The following is a 21258-nucleotide window of genomic DNA, read 5'->3' on the forward strand; positions in this document are numbered from 1 at the left end:
CAAAGTATAGTGGAGGCTTTAAGTAAAGGAAATGGCATATTTACGTCCGATGATGAAATTTATTCTGATTACTGGTAGAATTATTGTTAAAATGCGGATAATTTTACTAATAGCAAATAGTTATTTCTAATATATCCCACTTAAATACTGATGATATCTTACTTCTGTCCATTTGTCAAATTCTAAATATGTGATCTGATTTTTCAGGGCCTTTTAATCATATCAAATCAAGTCTGTTGGGATCTACATCGGATTCAAATCTCAACAAGTACAGCACAATCAACAAAATTCCTCAACTCACCCTGAACTTTTCAGATATCAAAAATGAAAAAAAATCTTCATCTCCTCCTTCTTCGGAGAAAGCAATTATTGCACCTAAGGTGAAAGATCGAACGCACAATGTAACAGAGAAGGTTACCCAGGTAAGGTAATACTCATTATTTAAGTTAATGTTAAGTTTTACAAAGCCGATTATCAATGTACTAGGTCTCTGTACTTTTTCTTTAGATTTCCTTGGAAGGTTTGACTTACTTCACCTCCAGTTTATTTTCACAAGGTAGTTTACAGTATTCAATGATTCTGCTTAAGTCTGCTAAAAAGGTATTACATTTTAAATAGAGTAAACAATTTAAAGTTAATTTTGGGTATCACTGATTAGTGCAAGACACGACATGATAAAAAATCTAAGTGTCTGTGCTACTGATGTAGGTACCATAGTTTTGTCTTGTAATTTCTGCCCCAGGTCTTTGTCTTTTCATAATGCTTTTTCCTGTGGGTAGCTTTCCCATTTGAGTACATCAGAAAGGCTGTCAAAATGAAGAGCAGATACCTTTGAACTGGATGTATGATATCTTCTGTTAAGTCTTGGGAATGAAGCACACAACCAAATCTGAAAGCAGTTCAAGATAATGTTTTGATAGTCATCTAGTCTAGCAGGATAGGCTTGTGCTGGTGCTTATCTATAGATAAGTTTAAAGTCTAGCACACCACAAGCTGAACTGTGCCATTTCTACCTAAGCTTCTTGTGTGGAAGGTGAGAATTCATGCTCACGATACACAACTGGAAAGATTTTACCTTTCTAAGTCAGTGTTTCTTGAATAGAGATTTCTCATCTCAGCATGCTAGCTCACCCATGCAGAGAAAGGGATTGCGTATGATCCTGATAGGAATCGTGAGAGGGATGAAGAGTTCTTTTCTGCTCTTTTGTCCTTCTCAGTGAGGATAAGGGCCAGTATATACAGTTTTTTTCTGTGTGTAAACAACATGAATACTGTTTACATATAGATGTGCTCTATGCATTTTACAGGTGTGTTTATTAAGGAAACTGCAATATGAAACCACACTTTCAAACAATCTCATTAAAGTATAATATTCACATAAATACATTATGTCTGTTCTGGACCTACAGAAACAGACTCTATAGAATTCAGTGTCCAGTTAGTTTGACTGTGCAGCTATCTTCACAGTAAAGCAGTATACTATTCACCATTTTATGAATTTTTATGGTATTAACTTTTCAATTTGTTAGCTTTCTGAGGTTCAGAGAGCAATGTAGACATACTGCAGTTCATTTCTAGATAGTGGTTTGCAGGGGTAAGTTTTTATTCTCTAGGCAAACAAAGGAACCAGTATTTTTCAGTATTTTTACTTGTTCATTGATTAGATTAAAATATCACAATTATATTTAGTGTCTATTAGATACAGACTTTCTTGGAAAACCGAATTCAACTTACGGAATCTTATGGAGTCAAATTCCAGAGGTTTATATTTCATGAATAACACAGTTACTGGTGTCCTCTAGTATTCCTAATGGGTAGAACTGTCTGGAGATCTAACAAAATACACAGATCAGTTTCACGCATGAGCTAAGCTCCAAGTTTCATCACCTGTTATTTAGCTATTAGGACACAGTCAAAAAGATATAAGGGTTAGATATTTGATTGACTGCCTGAATTTCAACCAAATCCTTAGAGGCATGATCTGATTCATTACATGGGTCAAATATTATCTTCCAAAATTTCTTGTTGCTACATCTGTGAAAGACAGTTTTTCCTGATACATTTAAAGGAATACTTCTACAGATCACTTTGCTAGATGAATGAAGTAAGTAGTAAACTCCAGCACAGCAGGTAGAAAAGAGCTAGAGAAGAAAATAAAATGACAAGAATGAGCTTATTTCTTCAGCCTAAAAGAAATACAGCGCCCCTGAAGGCAACAGTCTTCAGCTACATTGAGATTCAATCTTACATTTGTATTGTATTAATGTATGAAGATTAGCCAGGACAGTGGCCGTCGTGGTAATAGGGTGGTGGCTGGACTAGATGATCTTAAAGGTCTTTTCCAACTTTAATGATTCTGTGACAGGATACCAGTATGCAAGGTCCTTTAAAAAATAATGAGACACAATGCTCTTTATCCAAAAGAATTCCTCTAGTCTCTATAAGCACAGGATCATCCCTCGAGTGTCCATCCACTGACAGACTGAAGAAGTTTAGATGTGCTTGGTATTAGAATACAGATAGAAATCCTATCAGAAAAATCTTGCCTAAAATGTCTTTCAACTTTCAACCAGCTTTCCCCAGACCAGTCTGCATATTCTCTACATTGCCACTATGCCAGATAGTTTCTGTACTTCTACTCCCTGTGACAAATGCAAAAATGAATGTATTGTACACCTTCCTAGAGAAACAGAGATAGAAGTTCTATCAGTTCTATCTTGAGATCAGTTAGTACCTAAAATGTAATTGGATTTTTATCTTTCATATATTTTGTCTGTGATAGCCAACTTGAATCTACAGCCATTGTACTTTATTCCTTGGTCAGCTGTAAAAGATTTAATCTCTTCCAGATCCATTTCGATATGTTTTTAATTATTCACTGCAGTTATACATGGAAATCTCTTCAAAGATAATATGGCAAAAAGTCAAATTACGTTATAAAGGCTAATTATTAAAAGTTATGTAAGCATGAGTCAGGCTTTATTGGTTATTTCAAAATTCTGACTGGATAATTAGTGCCATACTGCCAAGTTTATATCTAATTATGAAACTATTATGGGGAGAAATATTTATGTTTATTCTCAAAACATCATATTATGAAGTTTGTGTTATAAAAATTCCAATTCAGCTAAAACTTCCACTGAGCCTCGTGGTTGTATCACTGTGCTCTGGATTCTCTATAATGCCTCAGTATTAACAGACCAAGTGTCAATAGCTTATGATTCAAAAATGAGTTCCCTTTCCAGAGATAACAGTTGTATTACTTTTATCATATTCACAATTCAGAGAAGTAATTTGAGTAGAAAAGATAGTTAAGAAGGAGCAGTTAGCACGCAGCTGCTTGCAGGAGGTAGGTGAATAGAAATGAACAGTAGAAACCATAATCATGGTCGTTCTGTTTAGAGAGATAGATACATTTTGACAAAGCGTTTAAGGAGGAGACAAATGCTTTAGCAAATGAGATTTTATTGGAATAAATTAGGACTGGGAAAAAAAAAAAAAAAAAAAGCTTAGAAAAGACTTTCAAAAGGAACAAAAGTTGTGGGACAGTGGTTGATCTTGAGTTAAAAATAAAAGCTTTAAAATGTAGATGGAGAAAATGAAATTTTGCTATAGAACTTCTTAATAAATAAATAATATTCTCAAGGTCATACGTTTTAAGTAACATGATAAGCAAATTTAATTGGAAAGAGCTAGGTTAAAAATTCTATTGTTAGGACCCTTCAAATTTTGATTTACTTCTAAAGAGGAGTATTCAGGACATTATGTAGACATTAAGATTGCAGTCACTATATAGCCAGTAGTAACACTTCCGTCACATACTTCACTGCAAGCTATAAAGTAACTGCAATTTTAATCTCTTCATAATGTCCGAGATGTCCTTTGGTTTAGCTGACTAAAACTCCTTGTGTAATACAGAGAGCCATCACTTCTGCATAACACGGACTTTTACTCATATGAATAGCCAAGCAATAGCTTCCAGATAGCCCTTACTGAATAATTGGCTTTGTTATATCCCAGTGTAGATATCTGTCACTAAAATTAGTTACATTTCCCTTCCACGTACTGAAAACGTTTTTTAATGTTTCACATTATGATTTCCAGAGACGCTAAGCTAGGCTGTCTTCTAGAACTTACTTTTTTCATGACTCACTTTTTGATGGTCTGTTCAGGGAAGCAATCCAATTTCTGCACTTTTTTTGCACTGACAGGTTTAGATGGGGTCCTGACATTGATCGCTAGAAAGAGACAAGTCTTCCCAGAGGCACAAAAATAGACTTTTTATTAAAGAAAGCAGTGTGGGAAAAATAAAAATAAAAAAATAAAAAAGACATCTATCTCTTAACATTTTTGATGAGTTTGTGAAGTGGCTTCAAAATTATAGCATCTAGAGAACCAACAGTAAGCCATTTTATCTTATTCATTAAACTTTTTTGTTTTAAGTCCTATTACACATTCAGTTCATGCTGATACATGGCTCCAAAGCTGAGAAATCTGTGAATGGACTCAAACTGGCATGAAGATTACACTGGTCATTATCTGTAATTAATAACAGAGAAGAAAGTATTTCTAAATATCCACAGTCTAACGGTGGCAACAAGCAATTTACAGTTGAAAAGCATGTGAATTACAGATCCCTTTGTTGTGTTATTTAAGCAAGACTGTTCTGTGGGCCCTCATCATTAATGCTAAGAGAGGTTATTGGTACCCAGAAATTCAGCAGTCTGTTCTGGTTGAAGGACAGTTGTATCAATTGTTTATGATTTGACACAATAACTGAGTTGTAGGAAAGTAGAATCATAATCTTTAAATTTTAGTAGATAATATTTTTCAAAACCATCCTCCCACCTGAAATATATGCACCCTAACGTCTTACATGGTTGATCAAATGAAATGTAACTAGATACACAATTGACTGTAAGATTGTGTTTCGATTTGCAGACATGCTAGACACTCACAGCTTTTCCTAAAGTGCAGCTCTCAGCAGTGGATCACACAAGAATAGATGGACCTTGTAGTTTCACTTGTATGTTTTTGTAATCTGGCCAGACTCCTCTCTGTCAGTTCTAAAAGATTAGGAAATGAGTTGCGATATCCCCTAAGGCTGACCTCAGCTGTTGATATGGAAAGATCTATTATATGATCGCGATTTCAAATCAACTTTCAGGTTCTCAGGCTAAAAGAAGGCGTCTAGGACAATGAAGAACAGCTTAAAACCTAGAAGCAAACCAAATTATTGAGCTATATATTTTCAGTAGTTTGATTCAGCTGACATGTTGCACTGTTTACAATGTCATGGAGTAAGCTGCACACAAACAGCATTTCAAAACAGTTCCCTTTGGAAAAAAAAAAAAAGTTGTCAAAAAGCAGAAAAATCTGAATTAAGGGGAAACAGATTTGATATGTACTTCAATTATGCAGCATGGCATACATATAAAGAAAAATTGGGAGGTAAGCAGAGCCAGCATTCCCTTATTACTTCATGGAAAGTGTAAATTATTTGATTCTCCTGAAATGTCTTTTTTATTCAATTATTTGCTATTCTTGTTCTCAATGATCAATTGATATAAATTATTCAGGAATTATTCCCTTTATTTACGATCATGCTTAGCATCTTGATACAATAAAATTTCATATTTTATTGCCATTATATTTCTGGGCTTCATTCTTACTGTAGATGTTGTTAAAGAATTAGAATAAATTATCATTTAGAAAGCACAACTGAAAAGAAAAAAAAAAAGCAGAGAACATTACTGTAAAGACAAAATCAACATAACCCAGTCTGGTGTAATAATTTATAATCTATGCAAAGATGCCACCAAACTTCAAGAATAGACTCTTTTGTATTAGAACAAGAAGCTATACATAGCTTACATACACATGCATAGAAAGAAAATAAAGCCCAGGTTTTGATCAGTTTTAGAAAATGTAACATTTTTGTTAGAGCAACTTGCTATTGAATTAAGTAAGAAAATGGCCAAAGTAATTACAGATTTACAGAAATTGTGATTCATAATACATTTCTTGAGGGTGATTGTTTCCAGTAAAGCCCAGTGTGATAGCTGAATAGGCTAAGACATCAAAACTGATAGTGTTTTGAGAAGATTTCACAAATGTGGTGGAAATGGTGCACTCAGAAAGCCGAGCTGCTTTGAAGTACATAACCTGGAATCATTCTTAATTAGTCCAAGTCATTCCCCCAAGATCTACTCTTCTGAGAAAGGGAAAGCCTGATTTTGCTGTTAAGAAAAAGTATTCAGTATCTTTATTATCTAATTATGAATTAACAATTTCAAGTAATCAGTGTTTTGTATGAGCTCTTTGTTGTTACTGCCTTGTATCAAATACTCAGATCTGTTCTGTGAAGCTAACATGGAATGGGTTATACGTCTTTTTGTTTTTATGAATACTGTTTTTTGGTTTTTTTTCAAGAGCAACATTCTTCATTTGATGCTTGTATATGAGGGAAAATAGGTAGGTCCAGGTTTTCAGACTGTGCTGTACTTGATTCTTAAAACAATGAATGCGATGAAAGTTGAGGAAATAAGAACTAAGTAAATAAGACTGATGAAAAACAAGTTGTAGGCAGTATTTTGGTAAACCTCAGTTCTTCAGAACTGAGAAACATTGCATGGTGTATTGACCTTGGAAATTTTTGAACTTGATAAATTAGACAGTGAAAATGAAGAGTTTCACCCATCAGAATTATTCCATCATGAACTGCAAGAAGTCAGGCCTCTGCTTATCCTCTGTCAAGCCCCACTGAAATCCAGCAAAGTGGCAGAGTCCTCTGCCCTACCTGGTATGCACTGCCTGAAATAATAATACCTTTCAAGTATGCAGTTCGAGCTGCTATAAAGCAGCTATGAAACAAGTCATTCTTTTACATAACCTTAGAACCATACAAAAATATAGTGTGGAAGAGACCTCTAGAGGCCATCCAACCCAACCTCCTACACAAAACAGAAATAACTTCAATTAGACCAGAGTCAAGTGGTTACTATGCTAACTCAGGAAACACTTTCTATGTTTAGGCTGAATAAGCATATATTTTCCCACAGAAAATCACCCAGTGATAGACAGCAATAGCAACTGATGTGTGGAAAGAGGGAGGAAAGAAGGCAGAATACTGTGGATTTCAGTGGCCAGAAAAAGCTGGCATTTTACAAGGCACATGGCTTGTGTGCCTAACATTTAGGATAGTCACTTAGAGGAAGTCCTGAGTTTTATTTCCAAATAATTTTGACTGTTAGTTATCTTAGGCCATCTGCTAAAAATTTCTCAGAAATAACCCTGAGCACCAGGACAACAGGCTCAGGACTCGCTCACTCTGAGTGCTCTGACCCTTAAACAGCCTTGGGTTCTCAACACTCTTCTGATGCAAGACATCTTGCAAATGCTGCTAACAATTTAATACTATATTTTCCAAGTAACACATTTCCCTTCTAGTGTAATATTAGTTCAAACACAAACTGAAAAATTGGTAGATAGTTTGAAAGATAACATTCAAGGAAATAGTTATGTGCCCACTCATGACTGACAAAAGAAACTGATGAATAAACTGAACATTCTTTCAATTTGCAAATAGTGAGGTGATGGTATAACTGGTGATAATTATAAGGCAGTTATCTTATATCACTGATTATAAACCATGTTTATATTGAGCATACAGAAGAAGAACAGTAGAAAGGGTGTTTTTCTTTTAGCTCCAGTAGGAGAAAAGAACGTGGATTGGTTGGTGTACACGTGTTGAAATCTGAGAAAAACAGCTTCTGAATAGGCTTTGTTAGTTCTTGGAATTTTTATCTTCAGATTAGAAAACGTAAGAAAAAATAAAGACCATTCAGCCCAATCAGCACAATGTGTTGTTTGATGAATTCTCTGTGACCTCAAAATAAACGAGGTTATGCTTCTCATCTGTAATTTGTCATATGCTAGAACTTGCATAATGCTTTTATCTTGTCACTGGTAACAGAATCAATAGAGAAAGTGGATACCTAGAACAGTTCAGAAATAGTGCTTTCTTTAAAAAAAAAAAAAAAAAAAAAAAAAAAAAAAAAAAAAGGAGCAGTCTTTAAATTATCTTTAAATATTAATTAAGTCAGAGCAAAGGAAATATCTGCAACCTTTGATTCTGTGTATGAATCAAAAACCAAAGGTCATAGGATTCCAAATATTTTATTTGTGAAACAGTGTTCTGGTTAAATAGTGTGCTAATCAGTGTGATCATGTGCAGTTGCAATGCACTTATTGAGCTTTATGGATGATACAAGTGATGCTAAGAAATGAAATCAGTGAGGATTTTACAATATAAGTCTCTAGATGATATTTACTAAAAGCGTCTTATTCAGGCCATCTACGCTTCTTTGTGTGCAACTGTAAAAATAATACAAAAAAAATACAAAAATACAGATCTAAATTATGCAGATTTTATGAATATCTAGTTAATATTCACAGTGTTTAGAAAACATGCAGAGTTTTTTCTTCACAAAACCAGCACAGACTTGTATTAGAGTTGTCTTAGATAAGTCTCTTTTTAGGAAAAGCTAAATTAATCCTTCACTGAAACACAGGGTAAAATTTTCTTTGAGGTGATTTGCATGTATTTGCAAGTATAACCTTCTATTCAAAAAAGTGTATACACTAAGGCAGTGCTTTTACAAATATCAAAATTAAAGTAACAACTTTTTATTTAATAACTTGGAAACTGACATAAAGAGGTATATACAGCTCTGGGCATAGCCTGTTTGGAATACTACTAGTAGTAAATGAAGTACACAGCTTTTCACAACTTTGCATTTTCTTCTAATCTAAGTATCCATCTTCTTTGAATATATTCCCTTTTCTAAATGAATTTTATTAATTATGAGGAAACCTACTTTCCCTTTTAACAAAAGAGCTACTACATGTCATAGTCACACATTTGTACCACTTTGTTCTGTTCAAAAAAGTTTAGTTTTATTGGGTTTGTAGGTGGGATAACAATGAAAGATTATAACTGAAGGAAATACCTTTTGCTGCAGCTTAATCTCTAATGATGTTAGCTGCTGGGCTTGGAACTGAGCAAGAAATCAGTGCCTGGGGCTCATGGTCATCCTGTAGAACTCATTAGAGGCCAGCTAACATATTTTGACAAATTTTGTTAGAATAACATGCTGACTGCAGCTTCCTTCCAGATTTTCAAGCAAAGTTTAAAATATAAGATACGTATAGGATGATTATTTCCAGATATGCAATGCTTTTTTCTCTCTTTTTTACACGTAAGCTAAAGAAACTGAAAAAGTGAGTGATCCATTCTGCAGTTTAAACACCGTGATAAATTTGACAATGCATCTGGAAAACAAAAAAATACTGGTAACAGTCAATCTTACAGACAGGCTTCAAAACTTCTTTTTCCAGGTTTACACTTTTCATACCTGCAGCCACACATGTGATAACCTACAGCATCAAAAAGATTCCAGTATGTCCTTGGTTAAATCTTACATTCTCACAAACATGGGCTTAATTTAGCATTACATAAATGAGGTAGTTCTAGTTATTTTTGAATCTCTGGTGTCATGTTAACACAATAGTTTCGTTAGAGCAGCAGAGATGCAAATTTTCTAGGAACTGAAGTTTGCTTATTTTTTGATTATTTACCAATAATTTAGCATGAAACTGAAGATTAAATTTAAATATGAATATAAGGATGGTGATCCTTTTTCCCTTTGTACACTGATCCTGACTGCTATGTCAACCAATACTAGGATCACTGAACAAAAGTAGAGCTTGCACCTGCTTCATCTTTATTGGATGCACTTCAGATATTTTCTTACATCATTTGTGCTCTTTTGTAACTGAATCAAAATGTTTGGCAACTCTATAAAGATACAATTTTTTTCTGAAATATTTTAAGGGGGACAATAAAACACAGGCACAAAGTCTGCTTTGTTTCAATGCCATACCATGAGCTAACAAGAGAAAATATATTTTAGGTGACTGAAAATCACAGCAGTAATTTAAGCCCTTATTAAAACTACTTCCCTTAATGTTTTCTTGATCAGACATATAAATGCTTGTTAACAACTTACTGGTTATGTTGCCAGATGAGCAATGATTAGCTCGCAAAATCTTCAGCATATTGAAGTGCTGTATTTTCTTTCTCCTGTAATAATATCTCTTTGCTTCTTGGAGAATTCATAAAGAGCATCACATTACTTTTAATACGTATTTGGGTATCAGTGTTTGTAAAAAATAGTTGCTAAGTTGCTAATAACTCCTTCTTTCATAATCTGCAAATCACTAAGATTTAAAAATCGCTAAAGCATACTCGAAAAATCTGTATGCTTCTGTGTTGCTCATGCATTGCCCACTACCATGTGAGTAACTGGACACTGAGTGGCAGGAAGAGCCTCTGAGGTTTAAAATCTGTAAGCCATTTCTTAAGTTTTTCATGGCAAATAATGGATAGAAAATAAACTATAAAAAATCTTCCTTTATTTGAACATCCATATGAGAAAATGATAAGCTAAAGGTAGTGAGTTTTCTAAATCTTCATATGTACTTGAGTTCAGTGAAGCAATTTTCTTTGTCAGCAACATCTACATGTATATTAATTCCATCAAATTTGCACAATTTACTGAACAAATATGAAGACAATCCTGTTCTACTGATCTATTGTCGGAGTACACATAACTTTACTTGCTAATTTGGTGACTCTGTGTTGCTGCATATTTAAATATCATTAGTTGAATATATTTATTGTATTATATGGTAGTCAGATAAAAATGCAACGCTGTATGAGCTCAGTCTTGTAAGGCACTCAGTACTCCAAGATGTCCCAGTTCTCTCAAATTTCCAGTAGGATTTGGAAGTACTTATCATCAGGAAGAATGCTACCTTGCCAAATAGAGACAGATTGGAACACATTTTTTGAGGAATCTTTGTAAATCTTTAAGAGTTAGAACAGTACCACAATTCTCTTCACATAATAGTTAACTCACTTGATAATAACGTGGCTTCTCTCTTTGCTTTGCATTGCTATATTGGCTGAGATATCAAACCTGCAATTACATTTCTGGAAATGATGTTGTTTGTGGATACCAGTAGATGTGAAAAGCAGAGGAGAAAGCTGTACAGAGAGATCATTTTATATTTCTAAAAAACAGTAAAATACAATTTTTAGATATACAGAAAGATGGCATGAAATCTTTTCTGTAGTTCACCGTTATGTATCAACTCCCCTTTACAATTATGTATTCTAATCTTTAATAACACCTTCTCAAAAACCTTCCAAATACAGCTTAAATGCAATTTGCTATTGGAATGTCAATGACAGTGAAGCTACAGATTTAAAATGTGAACCCTTAGCCAAAAGAGACAGCAAAAAAACCATGTAAAACCCATTTGGTATCCTATTATTTGTTCAGTGTTGTTTCCCAAAAGCATTCTCGGCAAGGACGTGAAAAGCACTTCCTGCTTCGAGGAAATATCTACTTGAAACATGTGTTTTGATGTAGGCTTCCATTTGATAAGGCTTACAGCTTCAGCTACGTAAGTTGTAAGCATAACAGTGAATTAGAGGAATTAGAGCACCATAAAGCAGGTGCAGGCAGCAAATTCCCATGCAGGCAGAAAATATTCACCTACACATCTAATTGGAAACTTTATAAATATGTAACTGTAACTAAACTACCTAAGACAGACAGAGAACAATGTAGCTGGAGCAATTTGAATGGTGAAAGCAACAGTATTACGCTCACAGGTGCTCAAGTGGTGTCTGAGACCATGTCAGTTGCTATTCTTCCTGAATTTTCCAACATCAAAATAACCATTTTATGGCAATTAGAGTTATAATTCAGTTAATTTTTTTCCTTTACTTAAATTTAAACAATTCTAAACAGCAATAAATATCAACTTCACTCAAATAACTTGAACATTTATTATGATAATTGCCTAGCACCAGATCAGATAGAGAAAAAAACATTTCAGAAAAACTCAGCCTTTCATTAAGTCAATAAAAAGCTTTTTTGAGTGGCATTTAAAAAGCAGTCTTAATTCTGGAACAAAATGTCTCAAAACTCAAATATGTTTTGAGGTTTTCTCAGGTTCAGACCATAATAACAAATAAATGTCTTTCACTGTCTACCTAAAATTAAACTTACTCTTGCTGAATATGTGGGCAAAGTCTAAAAACAAAACAAAAAAATCTATTGTGCCGTTTCTGACCCTGCAAACAACAACAAAAAATATTGAGTCTATTGTTTAAATTAGAAAGATTTATTATCTCTTGCAACTGAAGTTCCCAAATGGGAATCATAGCATAAGCAAGGATAACCCATATTTCCACAGTGCACCAGATATTCCTTAGCAACAGCTTAACTTTAAAAATATGAGATCATTAAACATTGTATGATAATATCTCACAGGTATACTAAAAGCTGTCTCATAGAGAATGGTAAATATCAGCATTACATCCTATAAGGTTTTAAAGCCTTTTAAAGCCTTTTAAAGCCTTTTAAAGCCTTTAAAGAAAGAGACACGTTCACTTAAATTTAAGTTCCCTTAAAACAGGAAGAAAATTATTTACATTTCCCACGTGATCAGTGTTTCTTGATTAAGATGCTCTTTAATAGATATCCTTGAAAAATATATTAAAATGTCTTATAGTATTGAAGTGTGAAAGTAGAATATAAAGCTGGATTTGTAGGGCACTCTAAATGAAAAGCACTTCAAATTTCTTGCAGCAGTGACATAATCTTGTTAGTTGTTCATGTCAGCATCAAGGAAGACAATCATTCAGAAAACTGAAATATGAAACACTAACAGTCTTGTGGGGAATTAGATAATGCCTGTCATCAGCAAGCATGTGTTGATTTAATTTCCATTTACTCAATAATGATTGTGTAATGTTTATTTTTAGGTCTTTTTTGATTCAAAGATCTCTTTAGAAGGTCCAATTTGTGGAGATCTCATGATAATATTATGAATAGAGAAGAAAAGAGTAAAGATGTCCTTGCTGGTTATAGCTTAGTAGCTTCAGTAGAACTGTTACACAAGAGAAATGAGAGCCAACAGAGGTTACGTTAAGGCAGTTCCACAAATCTGATAAAACATCCAGTGCATAATCATACCCTCCTTTAAAGCTGAAATAATACTTCTTTATTTTTTGAGCTGTAATAACATTTAAATTTAAAGTACATGTTTATAATAAAATCGGTTTTTAATTGGGGTATATGGCTTTATTGTTTGCATATGCTTCAATATTTTTTCTTATTTCTTTATTTTCCCAGCTTATGGGAAGATGAGTTCATGTAAAATAAGTTCATCTAAATGTGACATCAAAGCTATATGTTAAAGGAAGAGATTGTACTTGAGGTTAGAGTTTTTGGATTACATTGTTCATTCTGTACCATGAGCCGCATCAGAGAGCACACAGGAAGGGTAACTTCACTTTACTTGAACTTAGGAGATGCTACTTTATTTTATAGTCACCAACTGCTGAAAATATTGTTTAATCCAAATAGATTTCCAGGTTTTGTGAAGATACTTGGAGGACGTTAAGATTCATTTGATCAAATACCCTATAGAAGCCTTTTATAAAAATAAGAAAGGTATTAATTTTCTTATGACACCTTTTTCTTTTGTTCTTTAAGAAAAAAGAATATGTTTTATATTCCATTAGTGCAGTTACCTTGTTACACTCAGATAGTGAGTGTGTGTTATTTTGGTTTTGTTTTTCAACCTGGAATTGCTATGTTAGGATTAAAAGATCTGAAAAGTCACAACTTTTTCTTAGACCTTTCCCATATTTTTAACTAGCAATGAGAATTATTTTGATTCTATTATCAGGTTTTTTTTTTACATTTTCATGTAAATTTTGTATGTTGGCTATACCAAGATATAAGATATCTTATATCTTGCCTATGCTTTTTACAATGGGGAATTTTAAAGTGTCTGCAATTTTAATTTATAATAATGATATTCAAGTCTCTCAGCGTACAAGACCTGAACAGATTGATAGATTTGCTACAGATTCCTTTATTTAAGGATGCAGAAACATTGTCCATTCTTTGGTTAGAGTTGTGTGCTTCATATTGGACTGAGTTTAGTGAGATACTGGCAAAATACATATATATTTTCATTTTATTCATTTAGTGTTTCCTAGGAATAGGAATAGGAATATTTTAACATTTTATTTCAGTGCATGGACTGGTAGCATCTTCCATAGTTTCATGCATTTTATCAGTGGGATAAATTTTAAATATTATATTAAAATTAAAATCTTCAAGTAGCTTCAATGTAGGACTATGAAGTTTGTTAAAATGAGAGGTGCTATATGAAAGATAACCTTGTTAGTACAAGTTTCACTTTATCTGTGGCCAAAGTAATCGTGGCAGAACAGTATCTAGTACTGAATAGATCTACATAATGTTAAATATGTATATTTAGCAGTTCATATGAGACATAATTTGTCATTAGAAATAGGAAAGTATCTTTCTGAAAAGCTGATATACTAAGCTTTGTGCTCATCACCCTTCCACGAATACCTTTGTATACCTCTATTTTACAACTGCAATTTTCTTGTTTGTTTGTTTTTCCCTGTATATCTTTTATTTTGTTACCTGGAAACATTGCTCCCTCTGATCATATTTTCCAGATGTGTACTAGTTCTGTCTGTTATGAGAGGTTTTACCTAGACTGCAGATGTGCTCTGTATTATTTGAGCTGCAACCATGAATCTGCTGTCAGTTTGGAAATGCACAGCACAAAAATACTGTTATTTCTTAACAAAAGTGGTAAAGGTCCAGTGCTTTCTGAATAAAACTCATATAACTTCTGGCCTATGCAGTTATGTTATGCCCATGTCAGTTCTTATTGAAAGCATCAGGCATACTTCCTGGTTTCCACATTCATGGGCTTTATATAGTTCTACAGTTGCTTCATTACATTTCCTCACAGGTGGTGCATTGATACCTAGGAAACCACACTGCAATTCTGCAGAGAGGCTTGACAGAAGCATTTCTTTAACAATTCATAACAGATGGCTTATTATTTATTACTTCTGTTATGATATATTAAATTTGTATTATGTGCCTTTATTCTTTGGTTTTTGCTGTCATCATTTGCATTCTCTAATAAATTCAGATTGAAAATGTCTCAGAAGACAGTTCTCTTATGTGTAGTACAGAGCAACATTGGACTCTCAGAGTCTCTTGAAACTGTGCTGTTTGCATAATAGATTATAAAACCAAAATGTTTCATACAGGAAATAAACTGAACAATATCCCCGTAAGTTGTAATATCAAAATTAAAAAGAGGAAAGAACAGATATTTGTGCAAATTAATCTGAAAAATAAAAAGAATAAACTAACTTTAGAAGAATTAGAAGAATAATAAATCATTGTCACTACATAATAGCTTCTGTAAATGATTTATGCTGATTATCTCTTGCAAGATGTTTTCAGTTGTGTAGGTAAATATTCTCTCCACTATCAGAAGCCAGAGAGGCTAAATGTCAGCTTGCCAACATCACTCAGAAAGTCAGCAGCAGACACTAGGCTATAATTCTCACATCATTTAATATTTTGCCTAATGTTTTATCTGCACATTCTCTTCTACTAAGGAAACTGAAAAGAGAAAAATCTTAGTGTTTCCATGAGAAGTGTGAAATATTCTTGCTTCACATGATACTGTAGAGCCCATAACAAGACTACCCTGCACAAAGCAGTTACTGACAGTGTGAAAAAAACAAACAAAAAGCTATCCACTACTTGAGTGCAAGTCCTAGTTACAGGAGAAAAAATAGATGAATAATCTCTACCATCACCTTAACACGGTACTTAATGGCTGCTGGAAGGTATCATACAATCTTTTGAATGGCTTAATCGTTTCTTTACAGCTAAGAGGGGAAGAGTGGTTATTAAGCCTGGTGTTCTCACAACATTTTCAGGATAGAACTTCATTGAATAAGTGCCACTTTTCTATGGATGGGATCTAAGGTTTATAAAACACCTGCTATTGGAAAACTAAATAGAAAGAAGTGTGTTGACCCTTATAATTTTACAAGATTATGTTCAAAGGAGCATGAAATTCATCAGTCTTGTGCAAACTGAAGTCTCTAATCCCAAACTACTTACTGCTAAACAAAAGCATAAAACATTGCTGACATTGTATTTCTCCTTCCAGTCATAATTTCATTTCAGCATGTTTATTCATTATAGCTACTTTTGAAAGGTCTGATTTTCTAATCAACATTGTTTTTAATTAGCTTGGGGAGAAGAAATAAGTAGAAGTAACTGGTGAAAAATGGGCATATACTTTCTTGAATATGCCTTGAATTATCACTTACTCATATGCATAGTAACTGAAGGTTGTCACTGTCTAAAGTTTGCTCATTGGTCTGTGTAAAATTAAGTGGTGATTTAAGTCCCATAGGATTTGGACAGTACTTTCAGCACAGAAAGCAATAATTAGCATCATTGCTGACAGTCTGTATAAGTAGGCCATGCATTGAGTAGAGGAAAAAAATAACAAGAAATCTTACATTCTTATCCTTAATGGTTTTATTCCAACCCGCACGAGACTATTACTATTATTCCTTCATGTCAAAGTTCAGTCAGACTGGAGTAGCAGGCAAAGAAAATTTGTTTTATCTTTTGCCCACTCTGAGCTTGTTCTCTCCAACAAAGCAAACATTTCAACTTCAAGAGCCAGTAAATCAAGCGATCCATATAAACATAATGTCTTCAAAATAAAATTGCAATCAAACTTAGAAACACCAACAAATAACAAGTTCACACTTGAAAGGAGATGATAAAAAGCTTTAGACAATTATAATGAAAGTTAAAGTGAAGCAAAAGGCAATACTTCTGTGAAACCCCTTTGTCACACTTTTAGCTGTGCTGTAACTACAGCCTGACTAAGAATTGTCCATGTGTGAAAATGGAGTTAGCTGTCAAGGACACTCACAGATCTTCATCTAACTGTTCGATTTCTGTTCACCTAATAATTCTGTAATGAGTGTAAAGTCTTTTGGAGAGAATTTAAGCCAACAATAATAAGCTTGCTTTGGGAGAAAAACGCTACACCACAGGAAGAAAAGTGTGTTACGGGACATGAGCAGGGTGACACTGTGGAGAAAGAAATTTGATGGCATATTTAATTATGCAGATTTTAGATTTTATGGCCCAGGTATGGCACTTAGAGGGTAACTCAGGGAGCAAGAGCCAACCTACTGTGTAAAATTGTCAATAAATTTATTGGGTGTGGCAAATGTCATGAATTATTGACATGGTATATTTCTTATTCTAGGTTCTATCCTTAGGGGCTGATGTTCTACCAGAATATAAACTCCAAACACCTCGCATCAACAAGTTTACTATATTGCACTATAGTCCTTTTAAAGCTGTCTGGGACTGGCTTATTTTGTTGCTGGTAATATACACCGCCATATTCACCCCTTATTCTGCTGCCTTCCTTCTGAATGATAGCGAGGAACGGAAGAGAAGAGAGTGTGGATATTCTTGCAGCCCACTGAATGTTGTAGACTTAATTGTGGATATTATGTTTATCATTGACATTCTAATAAACTTCAGAACAACATATGTAAACCAGAATGAAGAAGTGGTAAGTGACCCTGCAAAAATAGCAATTCACTACTTCAAAGGCTGGTTCCTAATTGACATGGTTGCTGCAATACCTTTTGACCTGCTGATTTTTGGCTCTGGCTCTGAAGAGGTAAGCTGAAATTAATGAGAACTCTTAAATCTGAAGTTTTTATATTACTACAATAATCTGTATATCCATATATATATAACTAGTTAAATAATAAGGTTTTTAGTAGTTCCATCTTTTAAATTAAAGATAAAATTAGATTCTTCTTACTATAGCAATGCAGAATATTGACTGTGTCAAGGAATGTTGTCCTGTCAGTGTATTTCATTCACAGGAAAAAAGTTGGATAATTCAACTAATGTTTTTCTATTAAAACATATTTGGTATTATCACTGCAAATACTGAAATAAATATAATGTATGAAGTAATTGTTCTAATGCTTTTATTGTAGAATTTCTGTGAAAGCTGCTCGTAAAGATTCTAAATGTTGGGTTGGAATGAGCACAGTAAAATAACTTATTTATATTCAAAATCTTTAGATCAGATATCAAGTTTGTGTAAAACAGATTAGGCAAAATGTAAACTATGTTATTCAATAGCAATTAACCAAAAGATCTGGCTGTTGTCTATTTTATTAAGAACGTGGACAACCAAAAGAAGATTTGGGGTGAAACGCCAGATTGACAGTTCATGTGGCTGACTTCATTCTATCTGTAGAATGGGTCAACAAAATGCTCAATATATGCTTCGGAAAATTACACAAAGGTGCATATAAGACATATGTTGTATCCTGGTAGCCTGACCCAATTCTGCCATCTTCCAAAGAATTTTTTATTTAAGAAGGTCTACAGTTGTAATATGTAATATGTAATATGTTTTGATGAAAACTGAAGTGACAGGTAGAGAGTTGTGTTCATTTTATTCTGTGATGTATGGAATAAAGGAAAAAAAACAAAAACAAAAACAGGAAACCCAGCAAAATATGATTCTGTCTCTTTTCAAAGAGTGGACATCCATTTCTTAAAAATACAGTTTTGCACATACTGATATAAGGGAGAAAAAGGTTTATCAAGTATTTATACATTTCATTAACTGAAGAGAAGAAAGGAAAAACACTGAATTAATCAGCAAAATAAAAGCATGAAACTTGATTTCATTCCTCTATGTCATGATATAGATAAGTCAAAAACTTTTTCATTTTAAAATTAATTCATTTTTATTAAAGTTGTTTATCAAACAATAAATAGTTTTATATCTGCCTCAGAATTCTAAACTGAATTCTGGACATACACTGTCTATCCTCACAAATGACATTTGAACCTATGTATTTAAGAGTCAATACAAAAGAACTGATGCATACCTAGAAGCACCTTGAGAGTCTTGTGAGATCTTTAAGTCTTAAAAAAAAATAAATAAATCAAAAGTAGGATGAATATTAGTTGTGCTTTTCTTCATTTTCTCAAAATTTATAAAATGAAAGTTTCCTTGTACTTCTCAATAAAATAATTCAGCAGACATGGAAATCAATAACAGTCCACTCGATAGTGATATTCATACTGATTTAAACATGAGCATACACATTCAAGGTAGATGACTAATCTGGAGACACATGTAGTGTAATAGAATGCAGAGAACTCTTCTGTACGGGCTGTGACTAGAAAGCTCAAAGATTCAAGAGAAACTTTTCTCACCTTTTTCTTTTGTATGTGTGGTAAATCTCAGCCTTGCAAGATTATTTTTTTATCTGTACTTTGGATGACACAGATACATGAAAGACAAATATTTTGCAATGGCATCACTTGGACCATATAATTACTCTCAAGAACAGTCTTCTCCTTCTGATCACTGAGCACTCATTGCTTCCAAAAATTATGTTTAGTGAAGAGAAGTTTGGAACAACATGAAATACAATGGGGACAAATTCCAAAGCTCAGTGAAGCAGTGCTCGCTGAATTTTACCCTGAGCATCATTCTCCACACCTCCCTTGCTACGTATCTTTAACAACAAAGTGCTAAGTGATGAAGTTTAACGAGACAGTTTTTAACATAAGATAAAAGCAAATATTAATAACAAGTGCATTCCTGCAAGTCAGTACACAAACATCAAAACATGGAATCCAGAACATAAATTATTGGACCATGTAATGAGTTTTTGCATATTACAGTTGTAAGTAATAAGTAATTGAACAGTTATTAGGAAAAAGTCTGTTTACGTAATCAGTAATATAGATATTATGAACAGTTAATCATGCCATAATGACTTCTCTCTTTCATTCATGGTATTGAACATGTCAATCACTTTCTCTAAGCTGCTACTTACTGCAGTTCTGCATCCTATGTTGCTAACTGTAACATTTCCACAGTAATCCCTTTGGATAGTTTAGAGAGATGAAGAAAATGTAAAACTGTTAGAATGAAGCATTTTCCATTTAATAGATTTTTATTTTATTTTATTTTATTTTATTTATTTATTTTTTTTCAGACATGAGGGTTATCTCTTCTATGAAAAAGCTCTTTTTTGTTACCTGACATTCTTCAAAAAAGATCCCCTATGAACAATTGTATTGAACTCTCTCCTTATTAAACAACATAAGCTCCTAAGAGAGCTCTGTCTGTGCTCACCCAGCTTTGAAACACCTTTATATCAAACTGAGTCTAGAAAGGGCAGGAGACAGTAATCCAAATAGCACATGCAGCATTATCTGAATGCTTCCATTTGAGCTATACTTTGTCAGCCATGAGAAAACAATAGAGTAAGACAGTTTACTTTCCAGTTTTTGAATTTAGGATCTAATATAACTTTAAACAATTTTTTTTCTTTTTAAAAAGACTCTTGAAATGATTATGCCTGGTCGTAAATGTTTGCCTTTGTGTATATATGTGCTTTAAACACTAAGTGATATTTCCAAAACTAGAGAAGAGAAAAAAAAAAAATGGGTAAATAGACTTCTTGGTTTCTAGTCTTTTGAAATTATTTTTAATCAGTGTCTTGAACCTACAGCAGTAAAACATATCAGCAAGTGCTGGCAATGGTTTTAGCAAGAAAATTCTTATATTTTTAGTTTTATTATGAGACCAGACAGAATACTTAGCTGAAATATGCAGAAAACCACCTTTTTTTTCTGTTTCTACAAATAATGATAAAAGCTATTTTACAAAACTTGATTTTACAAAAACTAATTTACAAAGTATTAAAAAAAAAACACTAACATAAAAAAATGGTGCATTAAGAAAGAAAAAAAAATCTATATACAGCATACACACAAAATGTAAGAGTGAATATACCTTCTATTGGTAGCAATAAATAATTAAAAAAAAAAAAACAAAAACAGGAGGTTTTTGGGTAAAGCGGAGACATACATTCAAAGCACTCTTGTTCTTTTTTGATATAGTTTTGATACATCTTTACTTCATCTGTTAAAGTAAACTTAAAAGAAGATTTACACAATTATAAAATAAGAGATTGAACCTGATTGTCCTGACTGCAGCACTACTGATCAGTAGTCTCTAACATCAGCTTCAGAAGACTAAATTCTGGCATGTGATAAAGATTTATCCCAGAAAGAAGAAATATAGCTGTGCTTAATGTTATAGTACTCATGCCTCATAGATTTAATTGGAGGCTTCAAGAAAGGGGGATGGATGTTGATTATTTTACAAAAG

General features: G+C 33.3%; 1 protein-coding gene across 8 annotated transcripts in view; it reads left to right on the forward strand.

Annotated features, from left to right (window-relative positions):
• Window positions 1-21258, forward strand: part of KCNH7 (potassium voltage-gated channel subfamily H member 7) — a 182343-nt gene that overhangs the window by 119418 nt on the left and 41667 nt on the right. For all 8 annotated transcript variants that reach the window (XM_085553004.1, XM_085553006.1, XM_085553005.1 and 5 more), the window contains 2 exons: window positions 208-422; window positions 17293-17718. In XM_085553004.1, the coding sequence (XP_085409130.1) occupies window positions 208-422; window positions 17293-17718 (641 nt within the window). The remainder of the gene's footprint in view (window positions 1-207; window positions 423-17292; window positions 17719-21258) is intronic.

Source organism: Coturnix japonica, chromosome 7 (genome assembly GCF_054131305.1).
Source record: "Coturnix japonica strain WE chromosome 7, WE-NBRP24, whole genome shotgun sequence".
In the NCBI taxonomy this organism is placed as follows: Eukaryota; Metazoa; Chordata; class Aves; order Galliformes; family Phasianidae; genus Coturnix; species Coturnix japonica.